The sequence below is a fragment of the Dermacentor albipictus genome, chromosome 8, assembly GCF_038994185.2.
Source record: "Dermacentor albipictus isolate Rhodes 1998 colony chromosome 8, USDA_Dalb.pri_finalv2, whole genome shotgun sequence".
Taxonomy (NCBI): domain Eukaryota; kingdom Metazoa; phylum Arthropoda; class Arachnida; order Ixodida; family Ixodidae; genus Dermacentor; species Dermacentor albipictus.
Window position 1 is genome coordinate 51,169,398 of NC_091828.1, and position 25,563 is coordinate 51,194,960.

The following is a 25,563-nucleotide window of genomic DNA, read 5'->3' on the forward strand; positions in this document are numbered from 1 at the left end:
CGCATGATCGACTATCTCGAAGACAACGAACACGTCCCAAGCACTATGTTCGGATTTCGAGCTCACCTGTCCGCGCAAGACGTGTTGCTGCAAATCAAGGAAAAAGTCATCGACAAGCTATACACGCACAGCAAAAGAGCCATCCTCGCACTTGACGTGAAAGGGGCTTTCGACAACGTGTCACACGAAGCCATACTGCAGCACCTCAACGTATATAGCTGCGGTGAAAAAGTATATACTTACATCAAAGCTTTTCTGAAAGAACGTACAGCCACAGTGGGGATAGGCATCTTACGCTCTGAGAAATTCGACATACCGCGAAAGGGAACGCCACAAGGCTCCGTCATTTCGCCGATGCTATTCAATCTGGCGATGAGCTCACTACCCAAGCAACTGAAGCAAATAGAAGGGATTGGTCACGCAATATATACTGACGACCTCACCATCTGGACTACGGGAGGGTCGACAGGTCAACAGCAAGACGCTCTGCAAGAAGCGGTTGACACTACGGAAAAGTACCTGGAAGCATGTGGACTGATGTGCGCACCTGAAAAATCTGAGCTCTTGGTGCTAAGAAAGCGCACAAGAGGCCGACAACCGCAGCAGATACCAGACCCGGTAGTAAAGGTGGGAGGCATCATGATTCCGTAGGTTACGACGCTCCGCATCCTCGGACTCCTGATTCAAAACGACGGGGCCGGGGGAGCAGAGTTGGGAAAAATTCAGAGAACAGTGCAACAAATAACCCACCTTATCAAAAGAGTGACGAGCGAAAGCCACGGACTCAAGGAAGAAGACTGCACGAAAATGATACAAGCGCTGCTCACGAGCATCGTCACGTACGGGACTCCATACATTGACATAAAGAACAGTCAACGAGACAAAGTAAACGCCCTCATCAGAAAATCATACAAAATTGCCTTGGGTCTGTCCCCCTCCACGTCCACAGCGAAATTACTCAAAATGGGAGTCCACAACACGTGGGAAGAGCTCGTGGAGGTGCACAACGTCAACCAACTGGAGAGACTAAAGCTGACAAAGACGGGAAGAGCTCTGCTGCAAGATCTGGGCTACCAAGTCGAGGATGAAAGGCACCTACCTCAGCGTATCCCACACGAGATCAGAGACAAGCTACACATAAGTACCATTCCCAGAAACATGCATCCCGAGTACGACAAGGAAAGGAGACAGGCGAGAATACAGGCGCTCAAGCGCATACTCGAACGCACCAACAGCAAAGAAGAAAACGTTAGATATACGGATGCAGCTGCATACAGTACCAACGACCGATTCGCAATCAGCGTGGTCGACGAGAAGGGCGAACAACTTGCAGCCACATCCATACGTGCCAAGGACGCGAGCACAGCGGAAGAAGTGGGCATAGCCTTGGCCATCGCAACGTGCAAGAAGGCCATGGTTACCGTGGTGACGGACTCGCAAGAAGCATTCCGAAGGCATATGAACGGAAGGATTGGAAAGGCAGCGCTTCAGGTCTTGAACACCACCAAGATAGAAGCAGCTCAAATCCTCTGGACACCGGGGCACGAGTCTCTCACGGGGAACCAGGCGGCGCACGCCGCGGCTCGAGATCATGCACGCCGAGCCATCTCCGACGCGCAGAGAACGCGTACCAACGACTGTGACGAGGATGAAGAACGCATATCCAAGAAGTACTCGGATATCTTGGCGCACTACAGGAAGCAGAGGCGTCGCTACCCGCCCGCGCATAAGACGATGAGTAGGGACCAAGCGGTAACCTGGAGAAGGCTACAGGCTGGAACCTACCCACACGGAACACTGCTGCACGCCATGTACCGGGCATCTACGGGCGAGACTGCAAGTTATGCCCGCCGGACACGCCCAACACCTTGCGCCATATGGTGCTGGAGTGCAGAAATAACCGCGAAGTACCACCGTCATCATCACCACCAAGCGATAACAACCAGGAAGAAGCGGATATGGAGGAAGAATCGAAGGACCAGTGGGAGGCTCTGCTGGTGACGCAAGACCCTGACAGCCAGCTGCGGTTGGTGAACAGGGCTCGGGCGGCGGCAGCGAGCCATGGCTACCTGGTCTGAGGAGGCCACCCACCTTTGGGCTCAAGAAGCCTGGTCTCAAAATAAAGTTTATTTCTCTCTCTCTCTCCAGCGCGGAGCAGGCGCTGCGCTTTTGTATGTTTTTCCTTTCCAGCGCGCGCCGGCCTCCATTGTTGGGCCTGCGCGATGAAAGTACGGCAGGCGGACTGACGGAGCGCGTTAGCGTAATAGAATGTGCAGGGCCGAGAACTTAATTGCGATGCCATGCTGCTGCGCCTTCGGTTGCCGCAACAGACACAGCGAGGGCAGCTTTTTGCTTTTCCTTCCGGCGGGCGCAACGCCAAAAGAAGTGTGGATTCGCAGGATCGGCGGGCTGACTTCGAGGAAGTAGCCAAGACGTACGGCTTAATGAAGTAAGGGCTACGGCTACTCACAACCTCGTATCGTGAGCCTAGTTCACGCCTTCCGCTTCGAAAAAGTGTGTGTTCATGCTCTGCGTGGTTTTTAACGCGTTGTTTGACTTTTGTTTTTCGAATGTGCTCTTTGTTTCATGTAGTTTCGTCTTGCGGTGAAATGTGCGCATCTGCAGCTGGCCTGTGACATAAAAGCGACTTTATTCAGGGTGTGTTTTGAGCTCCACCAGACGTTAGCACATTCTCGACGCTTTTGCAAGGCTCACTATGACTTACGATGCAGTCTTTTAGCTTCGAATGTACGCCCGCATGTGTTGATTTGGTGTTTGGTGATTAATGTTTTTAACGTTCCGAAGCGACTAAAGCTAGGATGGAGGTCGTAGTGGATGGCTTCGGATAACATTATCTAGCTTGCCTGGGGATGTTTAACGTGCACTTTGATCGTAGAGTCGTACGTGGGCCGGTAAATTTCTCGTTGACGTTTCATAATATTCGCGCGCTAGCGCTGCTTTAGAAGTTGGCGCCTCGGCGCGATTGTATTTCTTCAATAAATTTGATTTACTAGTTGTAACAACTCGTCAATATTTCGTATTATTGACGGCGCCTCCAGGGCACCAAAGCGGCAACGGGAACACCAAAGCAAGAACCAGGGCTGGATGGGGCTCGCCGAAGCCTGTGCATGCCAAGGGGGTATAAGATCGCGGACAGCCAATTTTGTATGCGAACACTCCCTGCGACGCCTGCATTAGGGATATATGTTACGTGCTCTTCAGAGGCCTCCGTTAGCCATTACATGTGCCCTCCTGGAGCAGTACTTGTATACATATATATATATATATATATATATATATATATATATATATATATATATATATATATATATATATATATATATATATATATATATATATATATATATATCGTCACGATTACCAAAGTACCCCGCAATGAAAAAACGGCCCTGTTGCCAGGCATTGCTGACCGCACACGGCCGGAATCTCGCACGCGCCGACCGAACAATAGTGTCCTGCAGGTTCGTGAATGAACCTACGAAACCACGTACACATACTTTCAAGCTGTCAACACCTGAAACTTTGGTAATTACGCGCGTGTTTGAGTACACCGCGTGCTTGCGTCGTGTTTCAGCAACACGAACTCTCAACGTCGCGCGCTTTACGCCTTAAATACGCCTTACGCCTCACTGTAATGGGAAATAAAGAAAAAAAATGCATCCGTGGCTTAATGGTTTCAATATCAGGCTTCTGTACTCGAGTCCCTGTGTTCGAATCCTGCTGTCGGGCAATTTTAATGATGTTTACTTAATTATTTATTACGCAATAAACTGTTAAAAATGACGAGTTTACAAAGTCACAAAGCTGTTTGAAGCCAAAAGGACGAAGTTTAGGCAAATCCATGTGTTCCCACATAGAGTTTCCTACAAAATTTTGTAGGAAACTCTGACTTTCCATAATTCCCATGCTGGGACAACCGCTCCCATTGTAGCTCACGTAGACACTAGCGCCAGAGTTCCCTCTAGTAATTTTGTAGGAAACTCTATGTTCTGTACCACATATGTCCATTAATTCCTGCAGATCTACAGTGAAAGGCTCCATAGCGCCGCCTCGCGGCCGAAAGATTTTCCGGATTTTCCGCTTCACGCTCGCGCTTTCCCGTGCGCTCCCTGGATCCACTACCCGTACTCTAGTACACCATACTTTGTTTGCTGAGTGTTTTGTGCACGACTTCACGTGGTTCTGCGGTGGAGTTGTGGTGGCTGTGTTTACGGCACGTGGTGAGCGAGCAGGTATACAAATTCACTTCCCTGCCGCTGTCGCTTACGAGCACCTTCAAAGGTAAACATGGATGAGCGCACGAATCGGCTCATTATACCTACGTCCGTTGCTTTCTTTGTTCATGTTGTAGCGGAACGCTTGTACACACGAACAAGAAAAAGAGCGCGGGAAGAGGAGGATCTTGTTTTTGCTCTGGCGGCATCGCTCCATCCATTGCTTTAGTGCCGATCCTTCTAAATAGACGTCTCCCGCCTTGTAACAATATGTCATGCGCGAAGCTTTGCATCCGTGGTCGACATTGTAATAACACTAATGCGGCATATTACACAGGTTGTCTGTCTGCCTTAATTTTGTATGCTGATTTTAGGATATCTATTACGAGCCACCCAGACAAACGCTACAGACTCGTGATGCCTACAGCTAAAAACATTTTTCCTGGTTGCGCGAGGAGCACATATTTCACTTTGCGGCAGTTACGCGGTGAAGTGCACAAGGCACATATCCCTGGATGTTTGTACCGTCATTTGTCTAATTTGTTTTACTGTGCTACTGCTGTCGTTACAGCTTCTGCTGATCTTAGTTGTGCCCGTCAAGATGTAGGCCATCTCTGCACCATTGACAACAATTAGCCGCAAGTGCTGATTGCTGCTGGTTGGCTCAGTCCAGAAACAGGTATATATATCCATTTGCTCAAGGAATTCTGATGCTTCTAATACTTCAGCTACACCAGAAAAGGAAGATTGAATTAAGTGTCGTTTGACTGATGCGTGACACCCTATCACTGTTGTGCCATTCAGGTGGCAAGGCATCTTCAGATCTAGGCCAGTAAGGCCGAGCAGTTATATGTTGGAAGTTCCCACAAAGCATTAAATTCGAATATAAAATTGTCTAGGCCAGAACTCTTATAATACTGTAGTGCCCTTGGTGCCTGATGTCATCACAAAAGAAACAGTAGAAAAATCCATAAAACTTGTGTAGAGCTGTCCCGAGACAATAAATCATACAGAAGTAATTATGTTACGAACTGTGACTGAACATCCACAGCTGTGAGTAATTTCCCTGTGCGAATACTGTTGCTTTTCAGCATATTTTGTGTCAATTGCACTATCACTTGCCAGTTGCATCCTCAATGTCTGACTCATTGTCATAAGACTGTGTCTATCTGTACAATGCAGTTGCTGCGCCACAAGCTGTCAGTGAATGCTGGTGAAAGTGTTTATATATTAGGTCTCGTACATAGGAAATGCCACAGTCGGCCGAAACAATGGCTTAAATTGTGTCAGCATCAGAAATAGCTCTGCAAGGCTGCAGGTATACTTAGATGTCTCGGTGTTTGTCTGAGTTGTGATCGGCAACTGTTTCTATATTGTTTGTATGGTGGTATACTATTGAAACTTTGCCACTTGCTCTGGGCTTTATGTTTAGCAGTGTTGTGTACTCTGCATTTCATTATGACATGGACATGTAGCTGCGATGAAATCTTTTGAAGTGAATTTCTTTGACTTTTTCGATCATTTTCGTTCTTAGTTGGAGGTCTGTAATGGTTGGTGGTCGGGCTCTCCTGGGAAAACATTCGTTCCCTTTTCCTTGTTCCTTCATGTGCTTGTTCTTTTGTTTGTTCACCGTTTCATTCCTTTAGGCTATTCCCTTACATTGACAGTTATCATCTATGGACCCTGCTCATTTTCTTCACAGAAGTTCACGCTGTAATTTACCAGCAATCTTACCAACTAGAGCATAGGGCTTGTACTCTTCCTAGCTAATATTGCACACCTTTGATAAAGTTTTGCCATGCCTCCGTTACTAAAGGAACCCATTTCTTGAGGAGTTGTACTTCACTGTTCATGACCTATAGGAAGGTTGAGCATTGTCATTCCCTCGCATGGCACATCGTATCATGGCAGATGTGTTAAACATAAATATAATTATGGGGTTGTATGTGTCAAAACTACAATCAGATTATGAAGTATGCCGTAATGGCAGACTACAGATTTTGACACCCTCGTGCTCTTTAACGGGTTCTTAAAATGGTTCAAGACACACTGTGGTTGCTTAGCGGCTATAGTGTTGGGTTGCTACACATGAGGTTGTGGGATGTAAACCCGGCCACGGTGGCCTAATTTCGATGGGAATGAAATTCGAAAACACCCATGTTTTAGGTGCGTGTTAAAGAACCCCAAGTGTCTCATATTTCCGGAGTTGCCCACTACATTGTGGCTCATAATCAGATGGCGGTCTTGGCACATAAAAACAGATTTCTTTTTTTTTTACGGTTTGAACAAGTTTTGTAGATGCATAGGGTACAGTAAACATTCGCACTGCAATTCTCCATAGCCGTACATTTTCTCCTAAACTCATTTGCCGAGTGTCTCAAATAGGTTCTGCTGTCGTAAGCCTTCCACAAAAAATAGGTTGCTGTGCTTTTGAGTATTCAATGTGGATTGTCCTTTGTAGCCCTTGAAAAATACTGAACCGGAAGGGTTATTTTGTGTTGCTTGGCTATGCGCCTGTATTTATTCTGTTGTATTTACCTCTTCCTCTTAATGCTGTCACAGGACTGCAATTGCCCCACCTATTTTCTGCAGGCCTCACAAATGCGATGAGCATAGCTGAAAGCATCACTGCCAAAAGGGTACGCCACATCCCTTCAAAGGTCCTTGGTCAGGTCGACGTTGCCATGCAGCACAGCTTGCCTCTGGCTGACAAGTCTGTTGGTTGCTCGTTCAAACCAGGGAGCGAGTCTAGGAGCGTGCAGACTACGGAGGCTGTGGAGCAGTTAAGCTCCACCTCAGGTGGGCAGTGACTGGCACTTCTCTTACGTTTGCTTGCTTGTGTGTGTGTGGTAAATGGCCAAGCCTGCCTAGCTTGGGCACAACTTGCTCAAGTGTGTGCAACGTTCTGCTGCTGATGACAAATTAACAGGTTTTTTATTCTTGTCTGCATACTGATTGAGGCAAAATGAAAAAATAATGCTCTGCTGAGCACACTGAAGCCCCTTAGATTGCAGAGCTTAATGCAGAGCCGTCTTGAGGTGGTGTTGTTGTAGCCCTTACATTGCTTTATGATAACCTTATACCCAGTGAGTCTTATTTATGTATAGGTCGGTGTACGAGTGTATGACCATGAATATAAATCAATGTAGATTGTAAGTTGACCTCTGGGTTTGATGTGAATAAAATTCAAACAAAATTATTTAATGCTGTCAACTATTAAACATACCTTGTTTCATCAATATGCTCAATCATTGAGCGAGCTGAATACGGCACGGGAACTGTAAGGATTCTCATCCTGGGACAGGTTTTGGTGACAACATCCCACAGCACATCATCGGCGATGACTAAGCGGTTCTATGCATGCCCAACACTGCCCTCAAGCAATGAGCAGCATGCACTGGGCTCCTCAGGTGCTCGCCAGCAATCGCCCCAGACGATCTGTACACGTCTTGAGGTGAATGCTGGTTTTGGTGCTCTCCCGTCGATAGCAGCTTCAGGTTTTTTTTGCCGCATTTACAAACTGCAGTGGCCGATGGGACCTCTTTTGTACCAACAGTTTGTGCCAGTGGATAGTTATTCCTCCTCAGCACTTTTGTTACAATATGCTATCCACTTTTGCTGATGCGAAAGGGGAAGCCTTTTCCCTATGAAAAATGAGGCACTAGTGAGCAATTCAAATGCCTTTGCATTTAATTGAATCTGCTGTCATCAGGAAAACTGGTCCACGGTGCTCACAAGAGCATTTCATGACACTGTCTTCAAGTTCACCGTCAACAGGGTAGCCATTGCACAACAAAGCCTCCAGTGAAAACCGACATTTGCTCTGTTTTACTTTCTATTCATAGAAACAAAACGGCACACTGCCATAATCATGCTTTACGCTTCCACCCATTTTATCACATTGTTTTCAAGTGCACTTATAAAGCCCTGACATGTTATTTTTGCCCTCCTTGCAGTATTTATTCGTGTTTGGACAAAATTTGCAAATGTGGCAAATTTGCCACAATAATGACAAAAACTATGATCCTTTCTCCACTTTGACAACTACAAACAAGAATGCTTTATTTTGTTTCATAGTACAGTGGAATCTCGATGATACGATCATGGCTGATACGAATTTCTGGATGATACGAATTTTTCTGTGGTCCCGGCCGAGCCCCATTACTTTGCAACGTGTTAGAGAATGGTTGTTACGAATCAATTTTCGACCCTCGTCGGTTGATACGAAAAGTACCGAAGACATTGGAAATTTGAAAGTGTGCTTGGCGAAAGCCAGACGCTGCTGCCGTCTGCGCTCCAATTCATTCGCTTTGGTGTTCGGCGATATCGCCTGTCGCTGCTGCCGCTTTCGTTCTGCTTCCCTGCCTTTGGTACCCGGTGACCTAATCAGTCGCTGTTGGCGTTTCTTTTCTGCCTTCCTTGCTTTCGCATCTGGTGACATGTTCATTCGTGGCATGCGCATTCGCTCCTCGTTCTTCTGGCGTTTGGAGTTGGGGGAATCCGGCGTCCGCTGGCGCTTCCCCGAACCGCATTGCGGCCAAACACGGGCCTCTCACTCGACTGCAACGAAACGGCTGGCGAACGAACGGCGGTGCCACCGCCGACGCGCGCGCGCCCGTTCTACCGCTACTGTGTGACGTCATGGTTGCTATGCGCAGCTGCGCCCCTGACCGGCGCGCCGGTTGCTAAGGAGGGGAGGAGGTTGCGCCGCTGCGCGGAGGAGAGACCACAGTTGGCACGATTCCAGCGCACGGATGGACGCGACCGCGAGAATGAGTCCCACCGATGGCAGTGAAAGAGAACAGTGCACAGTTACGCGATTTCTCCCTCTCTCTTTTGGTGCGGAGGCGCGGACGCGGCGCCGGACAGCGCGGAGGCCGCGACTGGGCGCGAAGAGTTCGAAGCGGTGGCACTTATGTTGCTTTTGTGCTTTTCTTCATTTTCCGCGTGCCATTGGACGGAGTGGCTGCTGTGCTTCGGGCCGCATTCATTGTGTTAGACGTGGGCGACGGCGAAGGACCCACCACCGGGGGCTGAAACGCTGCATGCGCGCTAAGTTCTGAGGCGTGCGTGAACGAAATCAGCGACGACACGGGCACGCGTTTTTATGGATTTGAACAAAGTCTGCTAATTGACCTGACAAAGAAAAAGAGGCAGAGGACATTAGAGAATTTTCTACGAGAAATAAATCCTTTCTACGTACTTGTGTCTGAGTGAGTTCACCTCTGACTCTTTGATTTAGCTAGTTTTAATTGTTTCGATGATACGAATTTCGGCTGATACGAATATTTTTCGTGACCCCGTGAGATTCGTATCATCGAGATTCCACTGTATACTACATGACAGACACAGGAAAATCGTGCTAGTTATTGTGCGACAACTGACCAAAGCGCAACCACTCCTTGGTAATTCAGGTGCATGCAGTTGAAGCGTAAGATTAGCAGAATGGTTTACGACCTGTTTAATAACAGAAAGTGGAATTCGAATATGTTCTTTTTCACAGCATAATAATGATACAATCACCGACCAATTTTTTGGACACCCTATTTTCTGGGGCTACCCGAATATTTGGACTCTCCCATATTATGGCCACGTGCTCTATATACAGTCGCCGACCGTTTATTCGGACGTCATGGGCACTGTGGAAATGTCCGAATAAACAGGTGTCCGAAAAAGCAGATAAAGAAAAAAAAATGAAATCCTTTATTTCCATGCACTGATTCGGGCTCGGCAGTAGGCTTGGAAGAAATCGTGAATGCGCCGTTGCACGCTGTTCCGTTTAGGCGCAATGAGATAAGCCTGAATCTCAGAGAGGGTTGTACGGCCAATATAGGCGTCTGAAAGCACAGTCACTGCTTGTACACGCTCCGCATGCGACGGCAGCGTAGCACATGGTGTGTCATCTTCCGTTTCAAGAGTCATCGCCCGGCGGTGCAGCAGAACCCTGACGAATGATCTCGCCGTCGTCGAGTTCTGCGCATGTCAGCACAGCAGTGTCGGCACCTGTGAAACTGTCAATGAGACTGTGTCCGGAATCGCATTGCAACCAGTGCCCAGGTCTCGGCAGAACATTTTCCGCAAACATTCCGCAGAAGGCGACAAATCTTAGGCCTCCCGGCACCCGCTTGCCGGCATTCCGCAGCGCAGTCTGCGCGGGCACTGTCGGCGCCATTAGAGATTTGATGCGATGTTTCCGTATGCCGCGTTGGATCACCAAACTCTCGACACAGCACACAAAGCAAACACTACCGTGCCAACACCAGTCACACAAACGAAAAAACGCGGCCAGCTCGCAGCGTCGTGCGAGAAGAAACAAATCAGCTGCTGGATTGTCTTGACATGGCTTACTAAGCTGAAACCGGAACTGCTGCAGAGCCACTCTATCGAACTAGGCAGAAACGATGATGATGAGCGGGGATTTCCAGTAGCGCCACTTCGTGGGGCAGCAAGGAGGCTCCGTTCAAAACAAAAATGGCATTCAGCAAGTCGAACCATGCACCGGTCAGAGTCGGTGCATGGGGCTCTCGATCGAGTTGGCTCAAGGAGTGTCCGAAAAATCAGACCAGGGGTTTCAAAGTGTCCGAACTTTTGGCAGTTGTTATACATTATGGTGTATGGGGAGAATCGCGGTGCTGAGAAGCAGACCGAATAATCGAGCATGTCCGAATTTTTGGAGTCTGAAAAATCAGTCAATGACTGCCTCTCACAAGTGCGCCTACATGCATCACACTGCTGTAATATCACTCATAGTGACGCGCGACTCTGTCTGGTCCACGGCAAATTCGTCCGAGAAAGGCGCTCGAGACAAAGAGGGACCGGTGAGCGAGTTAGTGCGAGCACTCAAGCAGGGTGGCTCCGATGCGACGCATGGAGCACTCAACTGCGCTCGGGACAAAAAGGTGCCAGCGAGCAGGAGCAGCAGATTGGAGGGGCTAGTAAGCACCTGCTCCACATGCACCTCAAAGAGTTGAGAAAACCAGAAAAACACATGGCTAGGACTAGGAGGTACACATCCAGGCGGTCGAAGTGACAAAAGGGCTGTCCAAAGAAGGGATTGCTCCTGCTGGCCGAAAGCAGAGGGTACGTACCTCATGCTGTGGATGTTATCCGCGTCGATGGACATTAAGCACATGGCAAGGGGATCAAGCAGGAACGACGGCCGTAAGGGGGCCTGCATTTATGACATGCTGAAACAGGGTTGGGTGGTAGTTATGTGGAAGTGGGTTTGCACGAGGCTCACCGTACGAACGACGGTCTGGGAAGGGCACAACGCTCCTCCACCCCGCAACGCACAAAGGCGCTTGGGCAGGGTTCATTGATTCTGATACGGCACAGACAGGGCTCCAGAGTCAGATTGCCAAGAAGCATGGGTTTATTCAACCAAGATATAGCACAGTTTGACAGTCACTGCGCTTATGGGCAAAGGCTCACCCCAAGACTGATCGAGTATGTGTGGTCCCTGCAGTAGGGCAAACTGGGAAGCGGTCCACCAAGCGTGAAAACGAGAAATTGCGGGAGCAAAGGTCCTTGTAACTACCTCGTTGTGGGCCTGTGAGCATCTTCCGTGGCAATGAAGCACTCAGCGGATGAGAGCTCAGACGGAGACGGTGTCCGGGGACCGCCACTAGGGAGGCCGATTGAGGCGCATCTTTGTGACACTAGCTCGCATGCTAATTTGACCTTGGGAGGGAGAAGCACAGTTTGCGCAGAAAATTAGCTTCGGTGTGCTAGCTCTGTCAGCAATCTTGCGGTTATGATGGCGGTTCCTGGAAATCAAGCTAAACACAGTGCAGGAGCTGGAGGAAGAGGCACAGGAAGGCACCTCAATCCCCACATCATGCAGCGTGTGGGGAACAGATGTCAGCGACCAGCCAAATGGTACAACTCAAGTTAGCCCATTATTCATACACACCTGCCCACTCGCCTTACATTGTGCGAACAGTGTGACAGATTCGGAGCCTGTCCCGTAACCATCAGAAATACAAGTGAGAAAATTGCTACCACATTTGATCCTCCCACCACCGCCACCGCAGCGAGGAGATCAATCAACACTGGCGAAGCGGTGTTCGCAACTACAAACTGGTGAACCAGTGTTCGGAACCACAAGCATGGGTACACCATGTAAACGACAGAGTCAAGGCTTTCTGTAGACCATGAACAACCACAACAAGGACACAAGCTGCTACAAACATCATCGCACAAATGACTACGTTACCATTGAAAACGATCGCTGCTAGCAGCCACCCCAGTTTTGAACAGACCCATGCGAGCACTACTACTCCGTTAAGGGGGGACGCGGGTTTTAAATCGCGAAAAATGGCCAAAAAATCAATTTTTTGAAAATCACAATTTCAGTTTCTATAACCCCTTTTCTATCTGATACCCAAATATCATCACTGTAAACCACTTAGAAGTGCTCTAAAAAATTCGTTTTATCAGCCAAGGTTGCGAAAAATCTCGCGGAAATCAAGAAAGAACAGCGTTTTTTCACGCCACGATATCTCCGGAACGGCGCGACCGAGCGCCGCCATCTTGGTCTCGTTGGAAAGCGCATTTCTCCGTCTTCAAATTTGCCGCTTCAGCAATCTCCTCCATACAGAAACAAGCGCACAAAAAGCAAATGATTGAAGGTCGTGCCGGAGTCTGCGATTGGCCGCGCCTGCCACGTGACTCCAGCGCGGTTCGCCATTGGTCCGGCGCTCGCGTCGTCTGCTCGGCTCTTTGCACCTCGCGTGTTTGATGTCTCCACTCGCCGTGATCTCGACGTGTCAAAACGGGCGCTACGCGGACATCGCAGTAGCGTGGCCGAACCCTGCACTTGTGGACGTTTCAGACTCGCGGCTAAGCATTCTGAGCATCGGCGACGCGGACTTCGCAACCAACATTCACGCGCGGAATCCTCAGACATGCGGACATGCGGCTAAGCCTTTCAGCACTCGGCGTTTCGAATTCGTGACAAATTCGTATCGCGCGCGGACTTTTCGGACCGTCACCTAATCATTTTGTGCATCGGCGCCTCCGACTGCGCGAATAAGCGCATCGTGTGTCGACTCCTCGAGCCCGCGGCTAGGCATTTCGCGCGTCGGCACCTCGGACTGCCCGAATGAGCGCATCGAGGGTCGACTTCTCGAGCCCGCGACTAGGCATTTCGTGCATCGGCACCTCGGACTGCCCGAATAAGCGCGTCGAAAGTCGACTCCTCGGGCCCGCGACTAGGCATTTCGCGCGTCGGCACCTTGAACTGCGCTACTAAGCACATCGCGCGTCGGCTCCTTGTACCTGCGGCTGTGCATTTCGCACATCGGCACTTCGGACTCGCAACCAAGCACATTGCGCGTTCGCTCTATTATCATATTGTCACGATAGCTCGTAACAATATCTATCATACCACCCCTTTATAAAGAGAACCTCATCATGAGCTCTGTTCACTAGGCCCCTTGGGCTGGCACACACCTGGCTGCAGAAGTGATCGAGGCATCATACAAAAGTAAAATTCTGGAAAGCACCTAGCAGCTGCATATCTATCACTGGCTCTCTGATCCTAAGTTCCACAGCCACTGTCAGGTGAAGATGACTTGGAAGGCTACACACACTCAGAGCCTTCATTCAGTAACATGGTCAATTATACCAAATGAAAAAATGCCTAACTGATTGTAATGGAGACTGCTATCAATCAGACAGCCTGCATGTACAACACTGGAACTATATTCATGCCCACTCAGAGTTCTACACTTCGGTTTGAAACCCAGGCACTATGCTCTTTGTAGAGCATGGTGCCTAATAAAGTTTCTTGTGCTAGTTCAGTGGCCAGTGTGCTATTATTTTGAGAGTGTGCAGTCACACATTTAGTATGGCCATTCTTACAAAACAGAGCTTCAAAATGGTGCCATTTGTATTGCTGTAGATTCACTTCAGCAAAAGCTACATTTGTTTGAAACTTCAAATGCGTTTATTTGAGTTCGATGTTTTTGCACACTGTACTCCGCCTTACGGGTGTTTTTTCTAGGTTGTCTTTGGCCAAAAATGACAAGGGCGGTATCATTTTATTCGTATTGAAATGATCTGCGGGGTGATGCTATTTTCATTACTCTTGACCCGTCATGAAAATTACATTCAAGTATAGTACTCGCTGCTAATTAGAAAAAAATTGTCATAATAAATGCAAGATTGTTTTCTTGTCCGCAAAATGCTTCCAAATGAATAAAAATAGCATCACCCCGTACAGTAGGTCTTTAGCAATGGTGTCATGCATTTAGTTTTTGGTTTAGCAAGACGGAATCATCAAAAAGCCCCGTAACGAGTTTGAAATTAATTTGACTTCAGACCTCAATATTTTTTGAACTGCTACAGCTATCCAAAATCTAATTACAGATCTGAAATCAGCACGAAAAATTACCCCAGACAGTGGAGTTTATTAAAGATTCACCCATAAATAAGAAAAAGATTTTTAAGACCCACTTCCCCCCTTAAGGACCTCGTAACCCTGACCCGGTCATATGCGACCGCACCTATTTCTTGACCAATGGCTCACCGTCATCGACCGGCCGAGCTATTTTCCACTAACTGCACTGCAGAGTCCGCTATCGCCAAAGGTGTCCAATGACTCAATGTTAGACGTCTTAAGGGGGGATGCGGGTTTTACACCCCGAAAAATGGGGGAAAAAATGATTTTTTGAAAATTACACTTTCAGTTTCTATAACTCTTTTTCTATCCGACTCCAAAATATCATCCATATAAACCACATAGAAGGGCTCTAAAAAAATTGTTTTATCAGCCAAGGTGGCGAAAAATTTCGCGGAAATCAAGAAAGAACAGCGTTTTTCACACCACAATATCTCGGCAACGGCGTGCCCGAGCGCTGCCATCTTGGTCTCGTTGGAAAGCGCATTTCTCCGTCTTTGAATCTGCTCCTTCAGCGATGTCCTCCTTACAGTAAGAAGCGCACAAAGAACAAATGATTGACCGTCACGCCGGAGTCTGCGATTTGCCGCGCCCGCTACGTGACTCCAGCACGGTTCGCCATTGGTCTGGCGCTCGCATCGTCTGCTCGGCTCTTTGCACGCGGACATGGCAGTAGCGTGGCCGATTGCTACGCTTGTGGACGTTTCAGACTCTCGGCTAAGCATTCCGAGCATTCGCGACACAGACTTCGCGACCTACCGTATTTACTCGCATAATGATCGCACTCACGTAATGATCGCACCCTTGAATTTTGTCGTCAAAATTCGATTTTTTTTATTTCCCATGTAATGATCGCACCCTGAACTTGCCGCAGCGATATGTCGTGTGCCAATTCTAGCTAATAATGATCGTGCTTACCATCTGTCGAAGGCTACGCGAACGAATCGTCTGCACGCACCAAACATTCTTAAGTAGATGCCTCATTTCATTACTTTCATCACTTTCCGTACTTACATGGCAAAAAGAGGTAAAACCAAACTTGCCTTTATTATGGGTAGGCTTTATAATGGTTGTGGTCCGCAAAAACAAAAAAAGGCGCCTTTCGATTCTTTTCATCTGCACTCATGAGCATTCAACAAATCGCGCGCGGCAATGATAGTAGCCACGTTTACACTGATACGTTAAAAGTGTACCCTATTCATATGCCGACGCTTGTAACACAGCTAAGATATTCGCCTACCCTTAGCGGAAACGTGCCGTGTTAAGATAGTAGTGGAGACGGATGCCGCGGTTTCCGCAGCACGCCGGCCATGGGTTTCTGTCACCGGCAGCTAAGCGCGCCCATCTGTTTCAGTTCCCTCAAAGTGGACATGGCTACGTTATTGCCGCAAACTTGCCGATATTAACGATAATATTCATCACTGTTACGGAAGAAACTGTTTCAATGCACGTTATGTACTCACGAGAAGAAAAAGAAAGATCACGTTTGGCGCGTTTGGCTTGCTCCACCGGCCGCCATTTTTGTTTTGGTGTCCCGCACCCGCATCCCGCAGCAAACGCGGGACGAAAAAATTTTTTCTCGCAGGAAATTTAACTTGCGTAATGATCGCACCCCTGAATTTGCGTCAATTTTTCTGACAAAAAAGTGCGATCATTATGCGAGTAAATACGGTAGATTCATGTGTGGAATCCTCGGACATGCAACTAAGCCTTTGAGCAGTCGGTGTTTTGGAATTCATGACGAAGCACATAGCACACACATTCCTCGGACATGCGGCTAAACATTTCGCGCATAGGGAGTCTCCGACTCGGCGATCATGCACATCGCGCGCGGACTTCTCGGACCCTCACCTAATAATTTTGTGCATCGGCGCCTCTGACTGTGCGACTGCACGAACATCGAGTGTCGACTCCTTGAACTGCACGGCTAGGCATTTCGCGCGTCTGCACCTCGGACTGTGCGACTAAGCAGACCGAGCCTCAACTCCTTGTATCTGTGGCAAGCCATTTCGCGCGTCGGCACCTTGGACCTGCAACAAAGCATATTGCGCCTTCACTCTATGATCATATTGTCACAATAGCTCGTAACAATATCTATCATACCCCCGCACCCCTTCTTCATAAAGAAAACCTCATCATGAGCTCTGTTCACTAGGCTTCTTGGGCTGGCACAACATCTGGCTGCAGAAGTGATCGAGGCATCATACAAAAGTACAATTCTGGAAAGCACCTAGCAGCTGCATATTTATAACTGGCTCTCTGAGGCTAAGTTCCAAAGTCATTGTTAGGTGAAGATGACTTGGAAGGCTGCTTACACTCAGCCTTCATTCAGTAACATGGTCAATTCTACAAAATGAAAAAAAAATGCCTCACTGATTGTTTTGGAGACTGCTATCAATCAGGCAGCCTGCAGATACAACACTGGAACTATATTCATGCCCACACAGAGTTCTGCACCTCGGTTTGAAACCCAGGCACCATGCTCTTTGTAGAGAATGGTGCCTAATAAAGTTTCTTGCGCTAGTTCATTGGCCAGTGTGCTATTATTTTGAGAGTGTGCAGTCACACATTTAGTATGGCCGTTCTAACAAAACATAGAGCTTCAAAACGGTGCCATTTGTATTTCTGTAGATTCACTTCAGCGAAAGTGACATTTGTTTGAAACTTCAAGTGCGTTTATTTCAGTTTGATGTTTTTGCACACCGTACTCAGCCTTACAGGTGTATTGTCTAGGTTGTTTTTGGCCAAAAATGACAAGGGTGGTAACATTTTATTCGTGTTAAAATGATCTTGGGGCTGATGCTTTTTTGATTACTCTTGCACCGTCATGAAAATTACATTCAGGTATAGTACTCACTGCTAATTAGAAAAAAATGTTCATAATAAATGGAAAATTGTTATCCTGTCTGTAAAATGCTTCCAAATGAATAAAAATAGCATCACCTCCTACAGTAGGTTTTTAGAAATGGTTTCATGCATTTAGTTTTTGGTTAAGCAAGAAGGAATCATCGAAAAGCCCCGTAACGAGTTTGAAATTAATTTGGCTTCCGACCTCAATATTTTATGAACTGCTACAGCTATCAAAAATCTGATTACAGATCTGAAATCAGCATGAAACATTACCCCAGACAGTGGAGTTTGTTAAAGATTCACCCAAAAATAAGAAAAATGTTTTAGGACCCACGTTTCCCCCTTAAGTCACGTTCGATCGAAACTGCTGCGGCACTGTCATGATGTACAGCAGATCGTCACGCTGCTGTTTTAGTGGACAGCTTCCTGGCGCCTAAGTCGAGAACAAGAATGACATAGACAACCGGCTATTGATGAACTGGTCCAAAAAGAAAAGGAAACTAACCCCTCTGACGACTCTGCGATTGCTCGGACACTGTCACGGGATTCCTGGGCCTCCCTTCTAGCCTGGTGGGACGCCAGTAGCAACCGCAGTCGTCGCTGCAGCGAGTGTGTCAGATTGTTGCAGTCTCGGAAAATGGCAAAGAGAGAACTTCGTAAGGGCAATGTCCTTAAAGGAGCCACCAATAAAATCTGGACAATGCCAACGACTTCTTCATCCACGGCTAACTGAACAACATCAAATAGAAGGAGCACTGTCATAATCGACCGACTCCGCCATTTCCTGGCACGTAGCAGCATGTTGTGAACAGAAGTGTGGCATAACCATAGGCACAGGCCAGGCAAAATGGGGTTCCATTATAGCAGTCGCACCGAGCAATCGGAACCAACGGTCACGCAGTCGCTTCATTCCTTACACACCTGTCTGGCATTTCATCCTTTGTTCTCATCTTTTTACTGCTTCACACCATATGCCGTTTCAAGAAATGTATCATCGAAATGGTCAAATTGGTCACCGTTCTCTGAACATACGGGACTTGCGAAATCGTCCTGTACGCATCACAGCTGCCGTCTGCACTGCAAAGCACCATCAATGTTGTGTTTGCTTGTCATCTCTACGGACTTAAGCATATGATATCCTGCACAACATAATTTAGTAACCCCGTTAACGACTGTTCATGTGATACCCTTGCAGCGAAGGATTGTAAATGCCGACAACACATAACTGTGCAAAATCAATGCTTGTCGCTAGTGATTAGCTGATAGTCTTTATATTCTTCAGCTAACCGCTGGTATATTGACACTTTGTTCTGCTCAACAGTAGTATGTACAGGTAAATGCTATCACAGTAAGAAGGTTATTGATATTTACTACTGGCTCAAACTACTCTGTTCATAATTCTCATAATTCAATCACCTTTAAATGGCCTAAATAATCATTTGACTCATTTTTAATTTGATACTCATGACTTTATGCTGTGTAAAAGTACAAAAACACGGAATGGAGCTTATCACTAGTGATGACTAATCACTCTGCATTATCAGTTACCAATGGTAAAAGAAAAAAGTCCTCATATAATGACGTTTTGATAGATAGCAATGATGACTTGCACGAAGGATGTCTGCCACTGTCAAAGAAATACGTGATCCGTGATTGCTAGTGGCTACATTTCTGCGTCTCCTAGTTATCACAACTGAATTGATGTTTAAAAGAGTTTTTTGTTTGACATCCATGACGCTGTGACGCATACAAGTAGGACACCGAACAGAGCTTATAAATATTGATCATTAATGACTGTGTGATATAAATTAGGAAAGTTGAATGATTTAGGCTTATTTACTGACACGTTCACTCATGCCATTGAAGATGTGCACGAATGGTGGCTGCAATAGTCACATTGCACAAAGTGATTCATCATCACTAGAGACTCAAACTTAACATCTTCTAGTTATTATATTATAGGTATTGAATTGCCGTCTCGATGGCGTTTCATTTGATATCCATGACGCTATTCTGCATGAAAGTATAGTACATTGTGGTCAGCGTATCACTAGTAATCGCTAATGACTCAGCGTTATCTTTTAGCATTGGTAACAAAAATATGTTTGTTTTATTACAGCTGGATCGATACCAATGATGGTATTCACTAGTGACTTAGGCATACAGCTTCATAGTAGGTATAGTTGAGTCGCTTGTTTTATGACATTTCATTTGATATACATGATATAATAGTGTGCAGTATAGCAAGATCACTGAAGTGCACATTGTATTTCACTTGTGCTCACTAGGGACTCAAGCTTATCAGTGTGGTGTATAATGCAATTAATTATTTCATGAGAAATTTAGTGTTAATGATGTTAATGAAGCATATGCATAGCTTTGCAGTGAAGCATAATAAAGTTGAAAGTGGCCACTTTGATGGAACATTGTGTGTGTCCTTTAGTTATACGCATGTGCACACTCTGTCCCCAGTCAAGGTACAAGCACCGAGATGTCTAATAACTGTACTGGCAGCCATTCAGAGCTGTTTTTATCACTGCTGTGGAAATTTGCGGCCTTCCTGGCTGTTACATTTTTCCGGCTGGTATGGCATTTACTTGCATAATGATCGCACTTGCGTAATGATCGTACCCCTGAATTTTGTCGTCAAAATTAGATTTTTTTCCTTCCCTTGTAATGATTGCACCCCGCACTTGCTGCAGCGATATGTCGTGTGCCAAGTCTAGCTAAGGATGATCGCGCTTACGATCTGTCGAATGCTACGCGAACGACTCTTCCAAGGCATACCAAGCGGTCTGCACGCACCGAACATTCTTGAGCAGATGCCCCATTTCATTCCTTTCAAAACATTCCGCACTCCCATAAAAAAAAAAGCTACAACCTAACTTGTGTTGCCTTTATTATATGTAGGCTTTTAAAGTGTTGTGGTCAACAACCACAAAAAAGAACGCCTTTCGGTTCATCTCATCTGCACTCGTGGGCACGCAACAAATCGCAAGCAGCAACGATAGTGGCCACGTTTGCACTGATACGTTAGAAGTGTACCCTATTCATATGCGGACGCTTGTAACACAGCTAAGATATTCCCCCACCCTTAGCGGAAACGTGCCGTATTAGGATAGTAGTGAAGACAAATGCCGCAATTTCCACTTGATACCCGCGATGTGTTTCTATGTCACTGGCAGCTAAGCATGCCCACCTCTGTTTCTGTCCCCGCAAGTGGACATGGCTACGTTATTGCCACAGATGTTCCAATATTAACAATACTATTCATTACTGATACAGAAGAAACTGTTTCAATGCGGATAATATACTCAGGAAAAATAATAAATTTCGTTCGGCGCGTTCGGCTTGCTCCACCGGCCTCCATTTTTGTTTTGGTGTCCCACACTATTACAACGGCAGCCGCCTGTTTGTTGACCTATTGTCATCCCACAGCAAATGCAGGATGAAAAATTGTTTTTCTTTTCTCAGGTAATTTAACTTGTGTATGATGGCACCCATGAATTTGCGTCAATTTTTTTTTACAATAAAGTGTGATCATTATGCGAATAGGTACAGTACTTTCTTTTCTTTTCTGGCTCTCGGAAAATGTATCTGTGGGTTTTAGTGTATTACAGCAAAGTAAAAAAAACTAGCCATTTTGTTATATCTGATAAAGGTAAAGAACTGGAACTAGGATTCTAAATGCATCTGCAGTAAGCTTTGCCGACCTAAAATTAGCTCCATCATGATATATTCAATCTTGCAATCCGCCATGTGAAGATCATTCCTAATATATGCCAACATCCTATCAATGAAAGTTGCGAGTCCTGCAATGAGTGGGAATATAGTGAGCTTTCAAATGTAATAACAAAAGAAATGCGGAAAGAGAAGCAGCTATTCATTTGAAAGGAAAAAGAGTAACCGAAAAGCTGGTCAAACAGGGAGATACGAGAAGCGATCGCCGAACAACAGGAAGCATCCCGAGAGCACAGGCAGGCAAAGAAGGCGCAGTCGCCGCAGGATGAAGTAGCCAGTAAATGGGAAATATACTGGGAGAAAAAGTCTGTGGTTCAAATAGTGGTGCAAGCAATGATAAAAGGTGAAAGTGAACATTGTTTGTCAGGAATACGGGAGAAACAGAAGGCCGCAACTAGAATATTTTGAAACCACATAAATCTTGAGGCAGTAAGTCTGAAACAATACAACATTGATATGTCGCACTAGGCTTAAAACACTGACATCAGTCAGACATAACGCCACAAGCACCGCAGCTTTATTGTAGACTGCGTCCGTGTGTTCCGATGCTCACGTGTCATGATGACCATGGCAGTGCCGATGAAGGCACGATGAAGATGACGATGAAGTTGGCGATACATCACTTCTTGCCCTCTTACAGGTCCAAGCGTTCAGGAGGCCGTCGCTGTCGGGTCGATCTTCGTAACGGTGGCGGGCTATCCGTCTGGGCCACTTCCGGACTATGTCGCGACGTGATTGGAGTGCTATCTGCAGGGTTTGCGGCTACCCTCTGTGTCGAGAAAGAGTCTGAGACAGTTTGACGTCTCACCTGGTCCAAGTGTCGCCACTGAATTCCTTTCCCGGAATCAACAGTGACCATTCTGGACCCCAGTTGATCTCGCATTACTCCTGGTATCCACCTGCGACGACTTGTTCGGAAATCGCGCATCCAGACTGGGTCACCTGCCTGAACTGGAGACCCTCCAACTCGTGGTTGGATTTCTGTTGACCTTTCATCGGGAGCGATACAGTCCAGCTTTGTTCTTTTTTGGTGCCCCAATAAGAGTTCCGCCGGCGACTTTCCATCCTTGACGGGCGTTCGGCGATATCGACATAAAACCCACGCTATGCGTATTTTGAGGGCTATTCCGGGGTTCTTCTTTAGTCTTTCCTTGAGCATACGCACAGCTCGTTCGGCTAACCCATTCGCCTGTGGATGATAAGGGGCTGTTGTGAGTTGTTGCACATTGTTCCATGCCAGAAACTCACGAAAAACTTTGCCCACAAATAGTGGTCCGTTATCAGAAACAAAGGTTTTTGGAAGGCCGAGCCGTGCAAATATTGATCTTAGCGCGTTGGCCGTGGTTTGCGAAGTGGCAGTTTTCATTGGAATGGCTTCCATCCATTTCGTTTCCGAGTCAACGACGACTAAGACCATTTGTCCGTCCAACGGGCCTGCGAAATCTGCGTGCAGCCGGCTCCACCTTTCCCTGGTGGCTGGCCAGGCCTAAGGTATCTGTGCTGGTGGCATCGCTGAAGCCTGCGCACATGCGGAACATGAGTTCACCAGTCGCTCTATGTCGGAATCCAGTCCCGGATACCAAAACAACGTTCTCGCTGCGGTTTTCATGGCTGTCATGCCGAAGTGTGTCTCGTGCAAAAGACGCAACACACGCCTTGCCGCCGCCCGGGTTAGAACAATGCGATGTCCCCAGTACACCAAATTATGGCTGGCTGTAAGCTTTGTTCTTCTGTTGAAGTACGGCTGGAGATGCTCATGGCCCTGCAGAAGATATGACGGCCATCCCTGGGAAATTCATTTTTTAACCTGCAGAAGGCTGGCGTCTCGATTAGTCAGATGTTCAACCTCGCGGGCGCAAAGTGCTGTTTCCTCAAGAGAGTGGGCATACAAAACGTACTCGTCGGCAGCAAAGTCCCGCGGCTCATCCATTACTGGCAAGGGCAACTGACTGAGGGCATCAGCATTGGAATGGTCACTGCCCTTGCGGTACTGCAATGTGTAGTTGTAGTTGCCAAGAAACAAGGCCCAACGGTGTATTCTTGCGGCCGCCATTGGTGGTATGGCTTTACCTGGATTGAATAAACCAGTAAGAGGCTTGTGGTCTCTTACTAAGACGAACTGATGTCCATACAGGTAGTCTTTCAACCGGGCGACGACGAATACTAGTGCCAAAGCTTCTTTTTCTAACTGCGAGTAACTGCGCTCGCTCTTGGTAAGTGTCCTGGACCGGAATCCGATGGGGTAGTCAACACCATTCACGCGGTGCGACAAAACGGCCCCAATGCCTACTGATGATGCATCGCACTCCAGCCGCAGTGGCTTATCCGGGTCGAAGTGAGCCAGAAACTTGGAAGCCACAATTGCCTGCTTAACTTGCTGAAATGCTTTCTCCTGTTCCTGGCTCCATTGCCACTTGACTCCTTTGGATAAGAGAGCATGTAGCGGAGCTAGCATGGTGGCCAGATTGGGCAGGAACTTGCCATAGTAATTTATGAGACCGAGAAAAGCTTTCAGCTCACTCACCGAGGTGGGCTTTGGGGCTTCAACAACGGCTTTGATATTGTTGTCCTTCGGTCGCAGACCCTTCGCGTCGATACGATGACCGAGAAATGTGACTTCGTCTTGCCGAAACTTGCACTTTCCCTTGTTCAGTTGGAGACCATACGCCCGCAGCCGCTGCAGCACGGTTTTGAGCCTAGATGAATCATGTTTTTTCTCGGCGATGATAATGTCATGCAGGTACACCTGCACTTCAGGAATATCCCCCAGCAGTCTGTCCATTCGCCTTTGGAATATGGCTGGAGCAGAACTTGCGCCAAACGGTAATCTGTTAAAACAAAAGAGACCCTTCTGGCTGTTGAGGACTGTTATCTTCTTTGCTTCCTCATCCAATGGCAACTGGTTGTAGGCTTGACGCAAATCTAAGGTCGTGAATAATTTGCCACCGTTTAACCTAGCAAAAATGTCGTCCACTCGAAGCAACTGGTATTGTTCTACCACAGTGGCCGCATTCACAGTCATACGGAAGTCTCCACACAGTCGGAGGGACCCATCGCCCTTCAGAACAGGTACCACAGGGGTTGCCCATTCAGCGGTTTTTACCAGCGTCAAAACACCTTCCGTGACCAGCTGATCCAACGATTCAGACATCTTATCTCTGAGAGCGTAGGTTACAGTACGGGCCTTAAAGAACCGTGGACACGCGTTTTCTTTCAATTGAAATGTGACCGGTGGTCCTTTGCACAGGCCGAGTCCGGGAGCAAACGCGTCGGCATATTCGTCAAGCAGCTGTTGCAGACCTATGCTGACAGCCTGTATTCCAGCTGGTTGCAGATTCGCTACCACATTCGACAACATTGCCACTCCAACTTCATTAAATGCCTTGATGGTGTCTCTGCCGCACAAAGATGGTCCGGAGCTGTCGACCACTATGACAGTACCAGGAATATCTTTCCCGTCGCACGTAGCGGTCATGCTAAGCTGGCCGACAACTGGAAGTTCTCCCAAGAGAAAAGCGAGCTTGAGCTGTGAACTCTCCAACGGAGGCCAGAGCTGCTTGTACTTGCGGAACACCGTTACGGGAATGACGCTTACAGGTGACGCCGTGTCCACCAACATAGTGAGCGGAACGTTATTCCAACTGATGTCCTTGTAAATAGGCCTACCCTTGCGGATACTGGCTGCGAGATGGAGAACCGCTGTAATCATGTGCAAGGCGTCGTTGTCGTCCGAGCTTGTGTCCTCTCCGGCTGCCATGGCGTACGAACCCTGGCGCCGTTGTCCTGCTGGATAAGATCCCTGCCGACGGTCACTATTTGTGCTAGACAGGCACATCCGACGTAGATGTCCTCGTTTTCCACACCGGTGGCACACCGCGCGAAGGTGTTTGCACTCGTCCTCAGCATGCGATTCTCCACACCTTCCACACACGTCGCGTTGTTCCGGCTTGGGACGTCGCTTCGAGGAATGGCTCTTGTCGGGCAAAATGTACTTCTGAGTGCGCCGAGTTCATGCTCCTGGCATTTTCAACAGCTCTCTGTGCCGAGACGGCAAAGTCTTCAGCCTCTTCTAAGGTGAGCTTCCGTCGCGTCAGTAAATGGCGCCGAACGTCTTCATCCAGCACTCCGCAAACGATTCGATCCCTCAACATGCGCTCCAATGACGTGCCGAAGTTACACTTCTCAGCTAGGCGTCGAATGTCCGCAATGAAGTCCTGAGCAGCTTCCCCGTCATGTTGCGAACGCATGAAGAAAACATAACTTGCAGCGATCTCGTTGACCTCCGGAGCATAGTGATCTTCCAGATACCCGACGACTTCCTCATAGCTCGGTTCA

At 47.5% G+C, this 25,563-nt stretch overlaps 1 protein-coding gene across 8 annotated transcripts in view; it reads left to right on the forward strand.

The window, feature by feature from the left end:
* The first annotated feature begins 4,123 nt into the window (after positions 1-4,123).
* The window catches only part of LOC135896026 (uncharacterized), a 96,573-nt gene continuing 75,133 nt past the window's right edge, over positions 4,124-25,563 (forward strand). For 4 of the 8 annotated variants that reach the window (XM_065424326.1, XM_065424331.1, XM_070523371.1 and 1 more), the window contains exons 1-3: positions 4,131-4,302; positions 4,807-4,914; positions 6,828-7,034. In XM_065424326.1, the coding sequence (XP_065280398.1) occupies positions 6,842-7,034 (193 nt within the window). In that variant the 5' untranslated portion in view covers positions 4,131-4,302; positions 4,807-4,914; positions 6,828-6,841. Of the gene's footprint in view, positions 4,303-4,330; positions 4,573-4,806; positions 4,915-6,797; positions 7,035-25,563 lie in introns of those variants that run through there. The other 4 variants (XM_065424330.1, XM_065424328.1, XM_065424327.1 and 1 more) reach the window with 4 other exon arrangements.